General features: G+C 39.7%; 1 protein-coding gene across 2 annotated transcripts in view; it reads left to right on the forward strand.

Annotated features, from left to right (window-relative positions):
- LOC142141209 (retinol dehydrogenase 7-like) overlaps window positions 1-19,586 on the forward strand; it is an 83,965-nt gene that overhangs the window by 14,284 nt on the left and 50,095 nt on the right. The window contains exon 5 of one of the 2 annotated variants that reach the window (XM_075199430.1): window positions 5,896-6,285. The exons of the other annotated variant lie outside the window; for it this stretch is intronic. Coding sequence (XP_075055531.1) covers window positions 5,896-6,110 — 215 coding nt within the window. The 3' untranslated portion in view covers window positions 6,111-6,285. Of the gene's footprint in view, window positions 1-5,895; window positions 6,286-19,586 lie in introns of those variants that run through there. 2 annotated transcript variants of the gene reach the window in all.

The following is a 19,586-nucleotide window of genomic DNA, read 5'->3' on the forward strand; positions in this document are numbered from 1 at the left end:
ATTAGCAATTGTTAGAGCAGGAAGAGAGGAGGATAGAGGAGGCTTTTTTTTCATTTTTTGGCACTACAAGTGCTCTGGGGTGTCCCATATTCCCCAGTGTTTTACACTAATTTTTCTGTCTGTAAAAAAAAAAGTCATATTTGTCAGAAGTATCTATCTAATACATTTTTTTTGCACTCCAAGTGCTCTGGGGTGTCCCATATTCCCCAGTGGTTTACACTAATTTTTCTGGCTGACAAAAAAAGTCATATTTGTCAGCAGTATCTATCTAATACAATTTTTTGCACTACAAGTGCTTTGGGGTGTCCCATATTCCCCAGTGTGAAACAATAATTTTTCTTGCTGTCAAAAGTGATATTTATCAGCAATATCTATACAATTTTTTGCACTACAAGTGGTTTGGGCTCATTAAAATGGATTCAAATCAGTCCACATATGAGCAGAATCAGCAACCAGGTTCTGTCACCAGTCCTGATGGTAGTGTTCCCAGTACGTCATCTGGTAAAGCCTATGTAAAAGTACATAGTCTTTTTAAATCAGGGAAAAAAACACACACCAAAAAAAAGTTACAAAAAAATGAAGCGAAAAAGAAGTGTAACTGAGGAAAAGGGAGTAGGTGGCAGAGACTCTTTTGAGGGAGCTTACCTTGGATGTGGGTGTCTTGGGGGTTGTTGCTGCCATTACGGGTGTGTCAGTTCACGAGCTTGTTGGTTGTTTTGTTGTTTCTGCCCTGGTGCAACCTGGGATGGAGATAAAGAGAGATGCGGGAGGGTGGAAGTAGGGGGGGTGGGAGAACACAGTAAACGGTACAGACAATATACTTTGATGCTTATGGTACTAGCAGTTGCAGTTTTGCGTCTATAGCTCTTTTGCTTTGTTTATAGCTCTAATGCGGTGTATATAGTTGTGATGGTGGTACCATTATCAATGTGATGAGTGGCTTATAGCTCTAGTGGTTATGCCGGGCGGGGGTGTTAATAACCTTGTGTTTCCTCAGTGTTTATAGCTCTGGTGGTTATGCAGGACAGGGGTGTTTATAGCCCTGTAATTTCTCAGTGGTTAAAGCTCGCAGTTAAGGCAGCGATAGTATTGGCTGCCTGTTTATAGCTCTCTGTGTTTAGCTCTTAGGCTTTGTGTTGGTGAGTGGTGAATATGATGAATAGGATGGTGTATGTCTTTGAGCAGGGGTTGCCCATATGAGAGAAGATGGTGTGATGGCTATGTGTCGTTTGGGCAATTTAAATTGTATGTTTTGCGGGGATTCAGTGGAGATTAGGTATGTGGGTGTACGGATTAGGTAGATGTTATGTTTGTGGGTGTATGTGTAATGGTGCGTTAATGCTTATGCTCAAATTGCTCTTATAAGAGCAGTTTTTCGATGGGGTGTCCTTTCTGGCGGAGGTTATGGGTAGGCTTTGTGCTGGTATGTAGAGGTTGCTTCCCGGGTGGTGTTTGTAGCATTGACTGAGTGGTCACTGTCAGGGCCGCCGAGAGGGGGGGGGAGCGGGTACTAATTATCCGGGCCCGGCATGTCAGGGGGCCCGGCCCGGGCCCTTGCGCTGCTGATTTTTTTTTTTTTTTTTTAAAAACATTTAAAACGTTTTTTTTCCCCTTTTCTTTTGTCTTTTTTTTTTTTTGCAGCGGGGGGGGGGGGGGGATGCTCGGTTATTGGTGGGGGGAGCAGGCTAGTTTAAAAAAAGAAAAAACATACTCACCTGATCGCAGAGCCGGCATCCCTCCTCTCTGCTGCTCTGTGCTCTATTCAGACTGTCTGAATGCCGGGTGTGATGTCATCATGTCATGCCCATCATTCAGTCAGTTTGGAGCAATGGAGCACAGAGCAGCAGAGAAGACCAGGAAAGGAGAAAAGGTAAGTGAAGGGAGGAAAACGAGGGGGGCACAGAGGGGTTAAAAAATGAGGGGGGCACAAATGGGTTAAAAAACGGAAAAGCAGCATGTCAGAGGGGTTAAAAAATGAGGGGGGCATAGAGGGGTTAAAAAACGGGGAAGCAGCATGTCAGAGGGGTTAAAAACGGGGAAGCAGCATGACAAAGGGGTTAAAAAATGAGGGGGAGCACAGAGGGGTTAAAAAACGGAAAAGCAGCATGTCAAAGGGGTTAAAAAATGAGGGGGGCATAGAGGGGTTAAAAAACGGGGAAGCAGCATGTCAAAGGGGTTAAAAACGGGGAAGCAGCATGTCAGAGGGGTTAAAAACGGGGAAGCAGCATGACAAAGGGGTTAAAAAATGAGGGGGAGCACAGAGGGGTTAAAAAACGGAAAAGCAGCATGGCATAGTGGGGTTAATAAACAGGGGTCAGCATGGCACAGTGGGGTTAAAAAATGGTGGACAGCATGGCACAGTGGGGTTAAAAAGGGGGGGAGGCATGGCACAGTGGGATTGAAAAAGGGGGGGGAGCAGCATAGTATAGTGTGATGAAGGGGAGCCAGATGAAGGGGGCAAAAGCAGCATGGAGGGCGCAGTGTGATCATAAGGCATGACGATGATGAAGGGGCACATTATTGTAATATTGGAGCTGGAGGAAGGCCCAATTATTAAACGTGAATGGTATTGATTTAACGCCAGGGTTGTTTGGAATTATCTAAATGTAGCTCTTTTTTTCCAAATGGGGCCCCCAGCATTCCAGGATCCAGACAAGCCGCAACTAGAGAAACATGCAGCAACAGGTGGTGAAAGTGAGAAGAACAGGTAGGAGAGAGCAGGACAGTATGTGAAATGTTATGATTCTAGTAGGGACAATGTCAATTTTTGGTGAGTGTTGTGCCCAATGTAAGGTGGAGGCCAAGACTGTAATCTTTTTGTGTTAACACTGCATTTTTTCTATACTACATTTTGGTGCTAGATGTCCTGAAAGTCAGGAGTGCTTGGACATATGTGACGCTCGGGTGAATTGAGAGCCTAGTGATTTTGATGTGTTAGCCACGCCCCAATGGTGCATTTGCCGCACCCCCAAATGCATGACCACACCTCTGAATTTTTTTACCATACTCAACTATGAGGGGGGCCCCATGAATTTATTGTACCGGGGCCCTGAATTCCTCTTGGCAGCCCTGGTCACTGTAGCTGTGGCTGAGCGGCTTCCTCTGATGGCATTTGGAACGCATATGCGTTCCAAATCCTGAACTTCCGGTAGTTGGATGGAACGCACAGAGTGTTCCACTGCGGAGCGGTTCTCACTAGTGCTTAGTTCTCTGCTATTTGTGGATTGGTTGTACGGGTGCTTGGGTTGGTGTCCAGGTGTGAGTCTTGGAGCTTGCTGTTCAATGGAGTATCGGGAAGTTCTTTTTGATAGTGGTATGCTGTGTATCCAACGCATTTCGTCCGTGGACTTCGTCAGGGATATGGCTGGTCTGTGAGTATTCTGTGCTTCTTATCCTGTGTTCTGTGTGTTGCATCCAATGGGATTCGGGGAGGGGAGGGGGAATGGCTATGGAGGCAGGGGATGTGAGCAATGATTGACATTTGGATGTTCCGTGTTTTACTTGTGTGGATTTGATTGCATGACGGTGGGCTTTATTACTATGTATGGAGAATATTTATGGGAGGTGAAGGACCTTGTGTTGCCCTATCTGCGCTAAATGGGTATGGATTTTCATACAGTCGGAATGCTCACGAGTGACCGTACAAGAAGAAGGCTCAGTAACATTTTTTGATCTGCCACTAATAGAGAAAGGCGAAGGCCTCATTCTTTCTTTGCCACTGCGTGTGTAGAATGGCATGTTGGCAATTTATTTTTTAATTGGCAGTTAACTTTTCCTCAAACCCAAAACCAAAACACGACGGTAATCCAGATTCAAAACCAAAACCAAAACACGGGGGTCAGTGAGCATCTCTACCGTAAATAGACTTCGCTACAGGAAATCTGCTGTTCAGAAGTAAAGCATATAAGGTAGGCTAATCTTTATAAAAGTAATATGTGTGATAAGCTACCAATGAACAGCTATAATAGACGGTGCCTTCATTTTTTCAATAAGTACTGAAACTGTCATACACAATGGCAAAATTAAAATTTTCAAAACTTCCCCTTTATACGGCAACCTAAACACAAAACAGTTTTTAGGCCCAACACTGTGTTTACCTTGAAGGTTTTAATATTTATCACACTCACAAATTTCTTAATTTTGTTCATGGCCTGTGAAAAGTACATTTTATATACACAATGGGCCTGATTCATTAAATAGTTTAAATGCCGATACATGCTGTATTTTGCGTTAAATTGCACTGTGCATGGCAGAAACTAACTATGTGCCAGACAACACAAATGTATGTAATTCATCTTTGAGTGCAAAGGGCAATTACAATTTCATGGGCGAAACTGAGTGGATTGGTCATATGCTCGTAGTCAATGTATTGTAAGGTCGAACCAAGCACACGCAGCAGCAGCATCTGATTCAAGCTTTGTGCATTCTAAGGTACATGTTCTTCTGTTGTATCACTTACCAGCTACAGGTCAGGTATAAGTGCTGAGTGATTGTGATGACGGTCAGGTATACATACTAGAACATGCGTTTGCAATAAAGAGCAACTGTAAAAATGCATTTTATGTACAGCAGACATTAATATCCTGATAAATGTAATTCATGGGAGCAAGAAAATAAAGAAATAGCTTTCTTCATTTATGAATATATTAACAGGTGACAATAATGGAATACTTCTTTTTTCTGTGCGTTCACCTGGGACTTTAAATTCCATATATATATTGTATGTCTCCAGCTGTGTGTTGTGCCTGTCTCAATACGGCTGTATGCAGAGCATACCTAGACACCTGTTGAACAAAAAAGTTTTCTTAAGATTCGCTTCTAGTTGAATACAGACATGCGTATGCCCGAATTACATGTGTTTTTAAAGAAATGCAAAATACGTTTCTTTTCCGTGCCTTCATGAATCAGATCCAATATGTGGATTTGTACCAAAATTTAAAGCTATTGACTTTCACCCTATTTCTGCGCAATGGAGCTACAATTTGTATAGTATAATTACACAAACATAGTGGTAATATAAAGCAATTTCTACTCTTTTCCACATTTCATGGGTCCCATAAAATCTCCTAAAATAAATTCCCGATTCTGGGGAACTTTTCCAGTATCCGGACAGCTAGGACATTAATTGCGACTGCTGGGAATGTTGGTAATGGTGCCCTCTGTGCAGAGCAATGGTGAGCTGGTGCCACATGTAGCTGCCGCTGGTGCATGCTGTAGTGCAAGAGTGTTTTGGAGGTAGTCTCTCTCGGTCTGTGTCTGAGTTTATGTTTAGGAATTTAGACTGTAAGCTCCAATGGTGCAGGGACAGATGTGAGGGGGCTCTCTGTACAGCACTATGGAATTAGTGGCACTAACTAAAATTGCTGATGATGATGATGATGGGGGAGAGAAAGGGATGGGGGCGCTAGGCTCTAATCCCTATTCCAAAGATTGCAATGTTGGGCACGCTTATTACACATAAGTACTTGAAAGTGTGTTTGTTTGTTTCCTAGTGAGCATTACATTATTGATAAAACTGGTATATGTAATGCTCCCCTTCAACTCTCCTTAAGTTTTATACTATAACTCACAGTGAAATGCAATCATAACTGTTGCCCTAGATTATTTATTCTACCATAATTTAGGGATCCTACCTTCTTTCTGTGTTTGTTAGTATATGAAACTTGAATTTCACAGGTTGGATAGTTGTGAGGAAAGAATGGCAGAATAGACCCCAAGACAATAAGGAAGCCCAGAATAATTATCTTTACTACCAGGATATAGATAAATCCCAACTTTTTCCCTTTTTTATTAAAATAGTAATACCATAGAATCACTGGCTGCCCCTAAATCCACCTATGCATTAGTCCTGCGTCAACTAATATGGTTTTAACTCTGTTCCTGATGTCCTTGCAGATATGAAGGCACTGGAAATATTAGTAGGAACTGCCAGCCCAAAAGTTCACATGGTCCCAGACTGCATGGAACATGCTCTGACAGCTGTCTACCCCTGGACAAGATATTCTCCTGGTTGGGACTGCAAGCTCTACTACCTCCCTCTATCATACCTGCCTACTGTCATATCTGACTATTTGCTGTGTCGTTCTGCACCCAAACCAGCTTGTATGTAATTGTCAGCAAAACACAGTATAGTAATATAATGTGATCTCTAAATAGTATTTGTGTCGCCAAAAAATGTTGCTAATTTCAGAAACTATCAGTCCGATAAAGTATACCATGAATTTCTTGTTTAATGTTGATTTTATTATTTTGCTATAAATAAATGAATAATTCAATTAAAATGAACAGTGCATTTTCTGTTTACGGTCCTCAAAATATTTAATTAACATGCCATTTTGCAAAGATATATTTGGAGTCCTGTCATATGTGTCAAAAAAGGCTCACCAGTACACAGTGACTCCAGGTCTTGTGCTTAATGTTGTTCCTATTTACAGTCAGAGTTACTAACCGATCAAAAACCTGACTAGGCAAGCTCAAACATTCAAGGTCAAATTCTGTAAGACCGACAGACTGTACCAAATCAGCAGGGCAGAATCCATCGTTGGGAAACAAGCTAAGGTCACAAGGTAATGTTACATGTGACCAAGATTAAAATCTTGAACTACTAGCAAACAAAAAGAATGACAAACTGACAAAAAAGATGTATAGGAAAATGATTTACTTAACTTCAAAAAATAAGATTGTCACAAACAATATCCTAGATATACACATGGGGTCCCCACTTCAAGCTTGCTGTCCTTCAGGTAGAAGTCATGCATGATATAATTTCATGGAGGAGCTTTGCATCACTGTTTATCACCAATTAGAGATCTGAATTTTTCACTTTGCAGTCCATGTATAGCATCTTCAGTCTAAACTGAAATAATTCATTCTACCTCCTTACTTCTTAAAAACCATCACGAACTTTGGACAGTAAATGGCCGTAACACTCTATGTATAAAATGTGAACTATATGTGCTATTTAATTTACATTTATGATCAATTTTAAGGTTATCTGATAACAGAACAAAATACAATGCATAGCCCTGTCAGCCTATTTATAAGTGGTCTTATATAGTTTATAATCTGATGCACCACAATCTGGGAATGTGAAAGCATGCTTCCCTAACTGAGCCTTAAAGAATTCACACATAAAGATAGATTATCTTGTACATACAGTGACAATATATCAGGGTATTGATGCATTTTTTAATAAGTGAAGCATATATGTGCTTTAAAACTTTCATTATAGGTGATGCGTGATAAATACATGAAATTGTTACAGATATAAAAGTAATATCACTCCTATCTTGCACATGTATGTTTAATCACCCTTTAATCATAAATTACTGTGAACAATTCTTAATTTAATCTTGTTTCAGGCAGGCAGCATTATATCTGGGGGTAAATATATCAATATGCGGGTTCTTCAACACCTGCGATTAAATTTAAATCTTCCGCGATTAAATTTCAAGCGGTGCTGCATTGTAAAGGGTTAACTTCCCTTTACAATGCAGCGCCGCTTGAAATTTAATCGCGGAAGAGGCTGAACACGCGGGTGTTGAAGAACCCGCATATTGATACATTTACCCCCTGGTCAGAAAGATGTAAGGTCAACAACAATGAAACCATTCTACAAGTCATATCAAAGTATCAGGCAGAGCTGGGACCAGGGTAGGGCATTTGCCTGAGCTGCATCATTATGAGGGGTGAAGTTGTATGGGGCTTTTTATCAGTACAATCATGGCCAAAGATTTTCAGAATGAAAAAGGTATTGGTTTTCATAAAGTTTGCTGCTTCAGTGTTTTTAGACCTTTTTGTCAGATGTTCCTATGGTATACTGAAGTAAAATTACAAGCATTTCATAAGTGTCAAAGGCTTTTATTGACAATTACATTAAGTTTATGCAAAGAGTCAATATTTGCAGTGTTGACCTTTCTTTTTGAAGACCTGCAATTCGCCCTGGCATGCTGTCAATCAACTTCTGGGCCACATACTGACTGATGGCCGCCCATTCTTGCCTAATCAATGCTTGACGTTTGCCAGAATGTGTGGGTTTTTGTTTGTCCACCACAAGTTCTCAATGGGATTAAGGTCTGGGAAGTTTCTTAGCCATGGACCCAAAAGTTTGATGTTTTGATTCCCGAGCCACTTAGTTATCACTTTTGCCTTATGGCAAGGTACTCCATCATGCTGGAAAAGGCATTGTTCGTCACCAAACTGTTCTCGGATCGAGAAGTTGCTCTTGGAGGATGTTTTGGTACTATTCTGTATTTATGGCTGTGTTCTTAGGCAAAATTATGTGTGAGCTCACTCCCATGGCTGAGTAGCAACCTCACACATGAATGGTCTCAGGATGCTTTATTGTTGCCATGACATAGGACTGATGGTAGCACTCACCTTTCCTTCTCCAGACAAGCCTTTTCCGAATGCCCCAAACAATCTGAAAGGGGATTCACCAGAAAAAATGACTTTACACCAGTCCTCAGCAGTCCAATCCCTGTACCTTTGCAGAATATCAGTCTGTCCCTGATGTTTTTCCTGGAGTAAAGTGGCTTCTTTGCTGGCCTTCTTGACACCAGGCCATCGTCCAAAATTTTTCACCTCACTGTGCCTGCTGATACACTCACACCTGCCTGCTGACATTCCTGAGCAAGCTCTGCACTGGTGGTGCTCCGATCCTGCAGCTGAATCAACTTTAGGAGTCCTGGCACTTGCTGAATATTATTGGTCTCCCTGAAGTTCTTGATGATCTGATAAATGGTTGATTTAGGTGCAATCTTACTAGCAGTAATATCCTTGCCTGAGTGTACTCCCCCCCCCCCCCCCCTACCTTCTCTCCACCCATTGTGCCACTAAGTTTAGCATCGGACAATTATGGGTAAATGTATCAAACTGCAAGTTTCTGGCGGATTTGAAAAGTGGAGATGTTTTGTTGCTATAGGCGATATCTCCACTTTTCAAACCCGCCGGAAGCTTTCGGCTTGATAAATTTACCCCTTAATCTTTAAATCTCCCACCTAAAAATACTTCCAGAGAATTTGGCTCCAGAGTGTAGGCAGTTGGATCATGAGGAAGCAGTACCAAGGCTGCTGCTCCTGGAGCTCTAAAAGGGCGAGGAAGATCACAAAGTACAGACAGATAGTCCTTGCTTGAACAAAGGGAATCTCTTAAGAGAGCTTGCTTATTCTGCAGAGTAGCAGGTCATTGAGAAACTTAGTGCCATCACCATCGAATACAACACTCCTTTCCACTCCCTCCACAACAATATTAATGACTATATTTTGAAAGATTAGACATCATCACTGCCTCAATAGTTCCCATAGGTCAATAAGGTCATTTAATAACTTGTACAGGGCCAGGCTAACAAATATCCAGTCTCTTAACACTGCGGTCTTTAAAGATTATTATTACTATTTACTTTACAGAGTATACAATAAAATATTATGGGCCTGATTCATATTCAGACATACATCCATTTGCATAGTGTATCTTGTGTGAAATAACTCGGCACATGCTCGGAAATGAATGCATGCCAATGAATGCATGCAATTTGTGTCTGAATTCAGATGGCACTTGCTACTTCCTATGGCTTGAGAGCATGCACAGTTACATAGCAGAACCACACTGTGTGTGCCGACTCAAGTTGGCACATTCACAATGGGGAGAACCGCCAGGGGTGATAACATTCTCAACCCTGGACAGAGACAACATCCACGTGTGTATGGTGAATCACCACACACGTTGCTGCTGGGGAAGCTGGGAGTTTTTGGGTCTGGACTATAAAAGCCAGACCCGGGACTCCCACTCGCACTCTCTCTCTCTGCCTGCCCCTGGACAATGAGCACTGTACTACACTACACAACACTACACTAGGGAAACACTACACTACAGAAAATATATATTATATAGGGATACACTGCACTACAGACAATGCACTATACTACAGAAATCTACACTAAGCTACAGGAAAGAATTCTATAATACAGGAAGATAAAGAATTGTATCCAGGATACAAGGATTTGATAAATAACATTGATAATTAATATATATATATATATATATATATATATATATATATATATATATATATATATAAAGTTATATGTGTTTGTAATGTGGATTTAACTAGTTATATACATATAACTGTGTAGCAATTGTCTGATATCTGCGATAGTTAAATCAATTTATAAATACTAATTCTTATTAAGGATACATATATAAAGCAAGGATAGTGTAAGGATCAAGGTGGTGAACCTAGGGTTAATTTTATATTGATATACTGTTATGTTGAACAACATTATGATATATGTGTGAATGGCCGATTTAGGTCCTGACGGTCTCGTAAGTGCACTTGGTTTTAGCCATTTCCTTTGCATCAGCTACAGGACAGATATAAGTGTCGATTGATACGGCATAGTCTTTATTTTAAGAACTACACAGATGTGTGCCACTAGATAGCACAGAACATGTGTATGCAATTAAGATCGCCTATAAAAAGGCATTGTTCAGTCTGTTTTACAAGCATTTTTATTTATGTATTTAATGTAAAACAATATATATATATTTTAGTTAATACGTTTTATTGCACTTATGCATATACTGCTGGTTGTTCTTTCTGTCTACGTATGGCAAGTACTGTGTAGGCAGAGTGTACTTACACCCGATTCAAATGGAAACATATCTTAAGATTTATATGTTTTAGAATATTTGTTAAGTGAAAACACCCAAAGACTCGTACATATCTTTCTGTTGAGGTTTAAATGATCCCTCTTCTTCAGGTACTTCTTTATTACAGGTGATGCCTTGCTCCTGTTGTATCTCATTATAGTTGTTGACTCACGAGTTGTTACTGCTTTGATAGCTGTTTCTGTGTTTGATATTTCTGATATGAAATTCCTTATTACGTCTGACTCTCAGACTCTCCCACAGCCTTTACATCTTACGTCCAGAAGAAAGAAGAGAAAGAGCTAAGTAAAAGAGTGGAGAAACGAAGAGAGGCACAGGGGTATGAAGAAGTGGGGGGTAGGGAGAGAAAAGGCACAGGGCATGAAGAAGGGGGGGAGATAAAAGGCACAGGGGAATGAAAAAAGGGGGGATAAAAGGCACAGGGGGATGAAGAAGGGAGGCATAAAAGGCACAGGGGAATTAAGAAGGGGGGCATAAAAGGCACAGGGGGATTAAGAAGGGAGGCATAAAAGGCACAGGTGGATGAAGAAGGGGGGAGCACAAAAGGCACAGGGGGATGAAGAAGGGGGGGCATAAAAGGCACAGGGGGATGAAGAAGGTGGGACATAAAAGGCACGGGGATGAAGAAGAGGGCATATAAAAGGCACAGGGGGATGAAGAAGGGGGTATAAAAGGCACAGGGGTATGAAGAAAGGGGGGGGAAGATAAAAGGCACAGGGTGATGAAGAAAGGGGGGTAAAAGGGACAGGGTGGTGAAGAAAGGGGGGGATAAAAGGCACAGGTTAAAGTAGCATGGAGGGCTAAGTGCGATCATAAGGGGGCACAGCGTGGTGGTGATGAAGGGGCACAGTAATGTGGCAATGTAGTGTGTGTGAGGTAGATGGTGGCTAATTAATGGGTGCTGTTTTGCTGTTTTGTTTTCAGGGTAATGGTGGGGCAATGTAATAGAGGGGACTATTTATTTAAGATGGGGTGGTTTGGGGGCTATTGAATGTGGGAGTGAGTTTGGGGAGAATGAGGTCTCTTTATTAAATGTGACAATGAATTTAATGGCAGTGATGGTTGCAGGAAATGGGTATATTTATGAAATGTAAATACTATTAATTTATTGCTGGGACTGTATGCAAGGAGGGTTTATTTATTAAATGGGAATACTATTATTTTGATGTTGGGGCTGTAGTAAGGCCTAATTTTAAAAAGTGGGTGCTATATTGATTTAACAGTGGTGCTAGTTGGAGTTTTCTAAATTTCATGTACCCATTTTTTTTTTCCAAATAGGGCCCCAAATATTCCAGGATCCAGACAAGCAGCAACTGATCTAAAGACACCAGCAGCCACAAGTCAGGTAGCAGAGATCAGGACAGTGTCACAAATCTCCATACACAGATCCAGAAGTTCTTTAATTGAACAGTCTCAAAAACAGTGGAACAGGTTAGCAGAAGGTGCACTACATTTTTGAGTCATTTGTAAGACCCATCTTATGTCTATGGTGCGCTGAGAGGTATCCCCTATGGAAAATATTGCCACTGGCATTTCCATAAGTGGCAGTGGGAAGTGTTTTATAGAAGTAGTCAGAGTTTTAATTAAAATATCTGTCTTGAAGTCTGGAAAATATGATAGGCAATTTTTTTTTTAATAGAACTATGATCTATTGAGTCGCCTAAGAAATTATAATGTAAAAAGATCTCTCTTTTTTGCAGACAGTTGGATAACAATAGGACATCCAAAGGATTAGAAATGCAGAAAGAAAGGGTATTTTTAACATAATGCTGGGCCTGATGAAAAGCTAGTCCCCAAGGGCCAATGAATTGGAATTTTTCTTCTTAGAAACCTTATCTAAGAGATGACCCACCAAACTTAGATGCTCCACGTCCCACATAATACAGAGCTTCCATGCCATGTTGGAACGCCAGGGTCCCTACAAAAGGTAAGTGTATGGATCTATATGGATTTAGCTTATTTTTATGTCTGAGGATGTGCCAAATTTTCCTAATAGACATCAAGAGGGGATTTGTCTTACAAATCCGATTTGTTAAATACTTTGATTTTGTATTCAATCTCTCCAATATCTCATATGTGCTGAGTGGCTATAATTAACTATATTTGAATAGTTAATAACCCTGATAGATGTGATTTGCTACAATTTCATATAGTTAATATGTGGGCATTTATTCCTCCATATACAGTATACATAGAGTATAAATTGTTAATGATTTTGCCATCTTTGCCATCAGGAAACGAGGCAATGTCTGTAAATGATATTATAATACTACTACTACTACTAATAATAATAATAATAGTAATAACAATAATTCAGGAAAGGACACCATTTTCAAGGTGCTTACCCTGCCCAAATATAATAAATTAAGGTGCTCTCATCCCACCATCCTGTTTTAGGTGCCGTATTTTGTTAAAATGGAGTTTACAGAGTGGCCAGATTCCTGGCCAATTGGATATCAAGATAAGAGATTCATTTTGTAGCTCAATTCAATGAGAGATTAGTGGCCGATGGTGGTTGAATGTGTCGCATTCTTAAATATATTGCTGTAGATTTATCAAAATGAACCTGAAAGACCAAAATGGAAAAAAATCTTCAATTTTTCTCATCAGGAGGTCTTGGAAGGTTCTGGGTAAAAGATGTATAGCAATATATCATCTGCAATGGTGGTGATTTTAATGAATTCAATCCCTATCTGAATGCCCCTCAGCAGAGGCCATTTTTGTAGGACCCACAACATAGGATCTAAAGACAAATTGAATAATAAGGGGGACATCATACATGCTTGTCATGTACTTCCTGTCATTTCCAAAGATGTTCCTAAAATATTGTTGATGTAAAGGGTTTATGATAAAAATATTTGATTAGGGCTATAAAGTTTTCCCCAATATCCGTTTTCTTTAAAACTGTAGTCATAAAAGGCCACAATACCATGTCAAACACTTAAAAGCATGTTAGGGGAGGTAGAATCCACTAAGGAAGCTGCAACTGAAGCTATGGCTGTACGTATGCTTGTATGTCAACATGTACAAAACCCAGTTGGTGTTCAAACAACAAAGTGGGAAGGATAAATTGGAGTTTTTTTGCCATAATCTTAGACAATATTTTGAAATTTACATTCAAGAGTTATTGAACGATAACATGACAGTGGATACTTACCCGGTTTGGGGATAAGGGTGTGTATGACTAACTGAAATTCGTGTTTTAGGGGCATAACCTTTGTATGGTGTGATAGAGCTCCAGCAATATGAGAGTTGTTTTGATTTTTAACAATTGACAATATTCACCTGAATATCCATCTGGATCAGGGGAGTTGTGTAATTGTAATTCCGAGATGGTGTCATTGATTTCCTGAGCTGTAATATCCATATAAAGTATCTCCATCTGTGCTAGGTTCAATTTAGGTAGTTCAGGCATCTAAGAGTGCAAGATTTGGAGGAGTTGTCGTATACAGCTTCAGCAATTTCCATTAATCTAATTAAGGGAGAAGCTGTATTTTCTTTTATCTCTATCACAATTTTTTCCACAGATGACGTTTAGACATATTGGCAAATAATTTTCCAGTTTTGTTCCCCCGGCCGTAGTATCTATTTTTTGTGTGGTCTAGTTTCAATTGGGCATGTGCCAAGAGGAAACTCTCCAGAATTTGTTTCAATTGTTTGTATTCAGATAAAAAAGTCATTTGGGTAAGATACATACTCATTATAATTATCTTGTAATAATTTAGATATTTAGTGATATTTTCAAATGGCTTCCTTTTTCCTCTTAGTGACATATGGGATTATACAACCCAGCATTACAGTTTTGGAGGTTTCCCAAAATAAAAGGGAATCCTCTAAGTGTTCAATATTAGTGTCTAGGAAGTCTAATTAATTATGTTTGCGGTACTGCTGAAAGTGTTCTGCTATGTATAGGTATGAGGAGAGTCTCCAATAATTTGGTGGACCTATAAGAGTCATCCGGATAGAAAGAGATATTGGGGCTTGATCTGCGATAATTATTTTCCCTATATCCACCTTCATGGTTTCTGAGACCAGCGGATTCGATGCCAGGATATAATCAATTCTGGGCAATGAATTATGAACTCCAGAATGAAAATTAAATAATTCATTCTGGAGTTCATAATTCATTGTTCATAATTCAGTTTATTAGAATTCAATAACCTTCAACGATCAGTTAATCTATGCACTACTTTTAATTTTGTTACATGAGTTCACAGATCAGAATGAAAATTTTAAGGGACTGGACGTTTGTCAAGTAAGGGATTGTTATCCACATTGAAGTCCCCACCAATTATTAAATTATGTGTGTCTTGGGTAGCCAGGATGAGAAAGATGTTAAAATAATTTATGTGGATGATCATTAGGGGTATATATGCTAACAAAATGTAGCGACCACTAGGGTCCAATATCATATATGAAATCGTAGGTTGGTGTTTTCCCAACAAAATGGCCACTCCCTGACATTTATTTCAGTAAGTGGCTGAGATACAATCAATCATTAATCCGCGTGTGTCTTAAAATGTAGCTGTCTCCTATTTTCCAGTGGGTTTCCTGCAAAAAGATAATGCCAGGTTTGGGCTGCTTTAAAAAGTCTTTTGGTGGAATTAGCTAGCCTATCCCCCATCCAGGGGCTGAGTATCTATGTGTAATATTTTATGGATTTTTCTCCAAGCCCAACAAGCAAGGGTTTTCTCCCAAAAAAATAGTCCACGTACAGTCTCCCGCTTGCCTCTTTCCTTGATCTAAAAATACAAACATAGAACATAACAATAGGAAATAAACAAAACGGTGTTCATGCTGTTCTCTATCTATACCGCTTCTCTTGGAAATTTTAATTGACTGTCTATACAGCTTCTCTTGAAAATGGTGACTGACTGTCTTTCTGTCATATCATCCTCGATGTCCTCTCGCCAACTCAAACTTAATCTTTCTAAAACAGAGTTAATAATATTCCCACCCACCAACAAGAGCATACCTGATATTTCTATCTCTGTTGATAACATGACCATAAATCCCACCCCACAAGCTCACTGCCTAGGTGTAATCCTTGACTCATATCCTTTGTTCCCCACATTGATTCTATGTCTAAATCATTTTACATACATCTATAAAACATTTCCAGAATTCCCACATATCTCACGCAAGACACTGAAAAAACCTTAATTCATGCACTAATCATCTCCCGCATTGACTATTGCAATTCCCTCCTTACTGGTCTTCCCCAAAACAGACTCAAACCCGTACAATCTATTTTGCACGCTGCAGCAAGATTGCTTTTCCTTGCAAATCGTTATTCCTCTGTTGAATCACTCTGTATGTCTCTACACTGGTTGCCTGTTTTCTACCGAATCCAATATAAAATACTTTTACTAACCTACCAGGCCATCAACAAGGCTGCACCAACAAACATCTCCTCTCTTGTCTCAAAATATCTCCCAACTCGGCAACTCCGTTCTGCACAAAATCTGCGTCTCTCATCCACACTCATTACATCCTCCCATTCCCGGTTACAGGACTTTTTTCGGGCTGCTCCCACTCTATGGAGTTCTCTCCCTCGCACAATAAGACTCTCCTCTGGACTACAAACTTTCAAACGTTTTCTGAAAACCCACCTCTTCAGACAAGCTTATAATATTCCTCAACCACCCTCTTAACCTCACTACCTTAGCCTATTACCACCTGTTACACAATTTCACACAAAACAACTGCCCCCTGACCAACATTGTTGTGTGACAGGATCATTTAGCTTATGAGTCACTTTTACCTTTGCAGCCTGGCTGGGCCGAAATGCAAAATGTAGACTTAGCCTTAGCCTCATGTGTCAAACTCCCATTGTCCCATAGATTGTAAGCTTGCGATCAGGGCCTTTTCACCTCTTTGTCTCTTTTACCCAGTTTGTCTATTAGTTTACTATGTTTGTCCCCAATTGTAAAGCGCTACGGAATATATTGACGCTATATAAATAAATGATGATGATGATACTTAATTTTCTATTTACCTTAACCCAATAACAACATAAATAGATATCAGGTGGGATGTACCACTAATAAATCTAACATTGAAAAGCAATCAATGAATGATTTATCCCACACTGCAAATAGGTTTTAAGTGAAGATTGTGACATATAAAGGAAAGATATTCAGCGATGGGGAGAAAAATTTTCTCTAAGCGGGGATTTATGGTAGAGCGGTCACTGCAGGAAATAGTTATTTGCCTCTTAACAGTTGTCAAATAATAACGTTCTGACCATTATCAGATACTCGGAGCATAGCAGGGAAAAGTAAGGCAAATCTTTTATTATTAACTACCAGATGTTTTCAAGTACTTCCTCTTTTGAGACAAAGACCACAAAAGACAAAGACCAAAATGCCTTGGAAAGTAAGGATTTTGATTCCCTCTATCAACAAAGATTATTCTTTCTTATATTCCTCTAGTTGTTTTTCCTTGGATCTATAAAACAAGGAACTTCACTATGACCAATCTAGGCCTCTGGCTCTCTCCTCCTCTTTTTGGACCAATGGGCCAGTTCAATTTGATGAGCCTTTAACTACTGTTCAAGGCCCAAAGCTAATGGGAACTAATAAATCTAAGGTTATTTCTGCAATTTCTATAATCCAAGTCAAATAATTTGTCTGTTAGCTGCTGTAAGGTCTTCAACTTGTTGGTCTACAGTAGCTTGGTGGGATACAATAGTATATTTAGCATCCCTAGTACTTTGTTCTACCACTGTAAAGCATATTAGTATTAGCCAAAATGCTAGAGAGGACATTTTCAATGGATCATTGCAAAGCTTCAAATTTTGTATCAGTTTTGTTGTAAACATAGAGAACTTACAGTTATTTATAAGGGTTAACCGACCACATAATTGTGGGGAATAAGGTCTAAATCATAACTGTAGTGTTCATTTGATATATCCACTGAATCCATTGATAAATTGAGCTACTATGGTGTAAAATGCAAAGTCAGAATGACTGTTGCATGTTTATTTGGTGGTTCTGCACATCTCAGTGTTAGAAGATAGCAGTATCAGTTGTGGGAGCTTCAAAGGCCCCTGCGGTGAGCTCTATCCTGACACAAGTTAGTTTTTTGGACACCTGAATACACTTTTTGGGGCTGTTCACAGCTTTACATCCTTGCAGGCAAAGGCAGCATTTGAAGGCTGCCGATACAGGTATATTAAAATATGAACTTCAAGAAAAATGTCTTCATATTTTGGGAAATCTGTGTGACACTCCATACGGAGGAGCAGAAATCACACCAGGGTTGTGAATGACAGTATTAATGGTATCAGGGAACAGCTATAAACACATGTCTTTGGGAAAGGTATGCCTATTGTCATAATTCTATCATGTTTGGTATTTAAATGTGCAGGAGATTATGACTGGTTTATTGAAGGGGTAGTTATGTCTCTGGGATATATCTGAAAGAGTTAGAAAAGGTCAAAACATTTGGAATATTTGTGAGCAAACTATAGTGACACCCCAGGGACATCCTTGCCCCCTATTAGCCTTAACACTGTCCCTGTGAATTCCGTTCCATTTCATTTTGCTTAAAAATCCTGTGTTGGGAAGGGGCAAATTGTCAGTCTTTTGGGAAAATCAATCCACATTGATAAGCTGTCCATCTTCCAAGCCAATTTCCCATGGCACAGATTATACAACTCATTTAAGTGATACTCTGAATTTAATCCCTTTATTTGAAACTGTTTTGCATGTGTATGTTATGTCAATTATCTATTAATTGTTTATTATACCTGAATGCCCTTGAACTTTGTATACATTTAATAAGTGGCATCCTTGATGCTCTAACGAATCCATTAGCCTGTTCAGAAGAATATAGCTCAACCAAGTTAACCCTTTTAATGCTGGTGTGTGATTTGTTAATACATTTGAGTAACAAACCCCGCTTGTACTTGCATTTACATTTTTGCAATAGTCTGGAGGTGTGACGATTTAACCCTTTGATTGCTGGTGTGGGCTTTGTTAACCTGTGGGTAGCCAGAAGCCTTGTGTGCCAGTGTGCGACAGTATACCTGTGTCCTATTGCCCATATTCAATAGGTGGTGGTAAACCTGAAGTGTGTGGGGGTGGGAGAGCACTGTTGTGGGGCGATTTAGCAGGTCTATAACCTGTGTGATAGGTAGTGGGAGTCTGAATGCTGGAATGGTGTGCAACCTCATACAGTAAACACCCAAAGTCATGGAAGCTGGGAGCGTGTTTGTGACAAATTTGTTGCATAAAAAGTGCAGGGAGCTCCAATGCCATAATTCATGGAGTAAGGTTTTGGTGCACATTTGTAGGGGATTAAGAGCTTCCAGCCTGTTCAGGTGCAATTTTCTGAAGGGGATAAAGTGGGTATTGTTTTTACCAATTTGTGATTTCGACTTCCCCATTGTAGACAGATTAAGTGTATGAACAAACAATCTGTTTTTATTTATTTAAGAATCTGTCCCACAGGCGTAGTCAGGTGACATTAAAACAAGAGGACCCTAGTTAGAGTACTATACTTAGGTTGTTATACAAGAAAAGTGATTATATATTTTTCCCAGAAGATATGTTAGAATTACATTATAGATTATCTCAGCAGAGCCTAATATGATACACTTAAAATTCCTGAGAGATAGGGATGGTGGGGGGGGGGGGTGTAATGAGTAGTATAAGTCCTCAATAGTGTATTATTAAGAGATACATATATGAGGCAAAGGAATAATAAGGAAAAAAAAGAAAACACTTAAACAGTATAATGGCATAAATTTCTCAGTTTTCCAGTCAATTGAGTCTGGTTGATATGAGCCAGAGTACAAGGAGATATCAAACTTGAGAGTATGAATCCCAGCCTAAGGTTATTCTCTGAAAGCTGAAACTTATTTTTCTGTTGCTATTTCCTGATCAGCCTCTAGATGGCAGTACTGTCCAACC

The sequence above is a fragment of the Mixophyes fleayi genome, chromosome 2 (assembly GCF_038048845.1).
Source record: "Mixophyes fleayi isolate aMixFle1 chromosome 2, aMixFle1.hap1, whole genome shotgun sequence".
NCBI lineage: Eukaryota > Metazoa > Chordata > Amphibia > Anura > Limnodynastidae > Mixophyes > Mixophyes fleayi.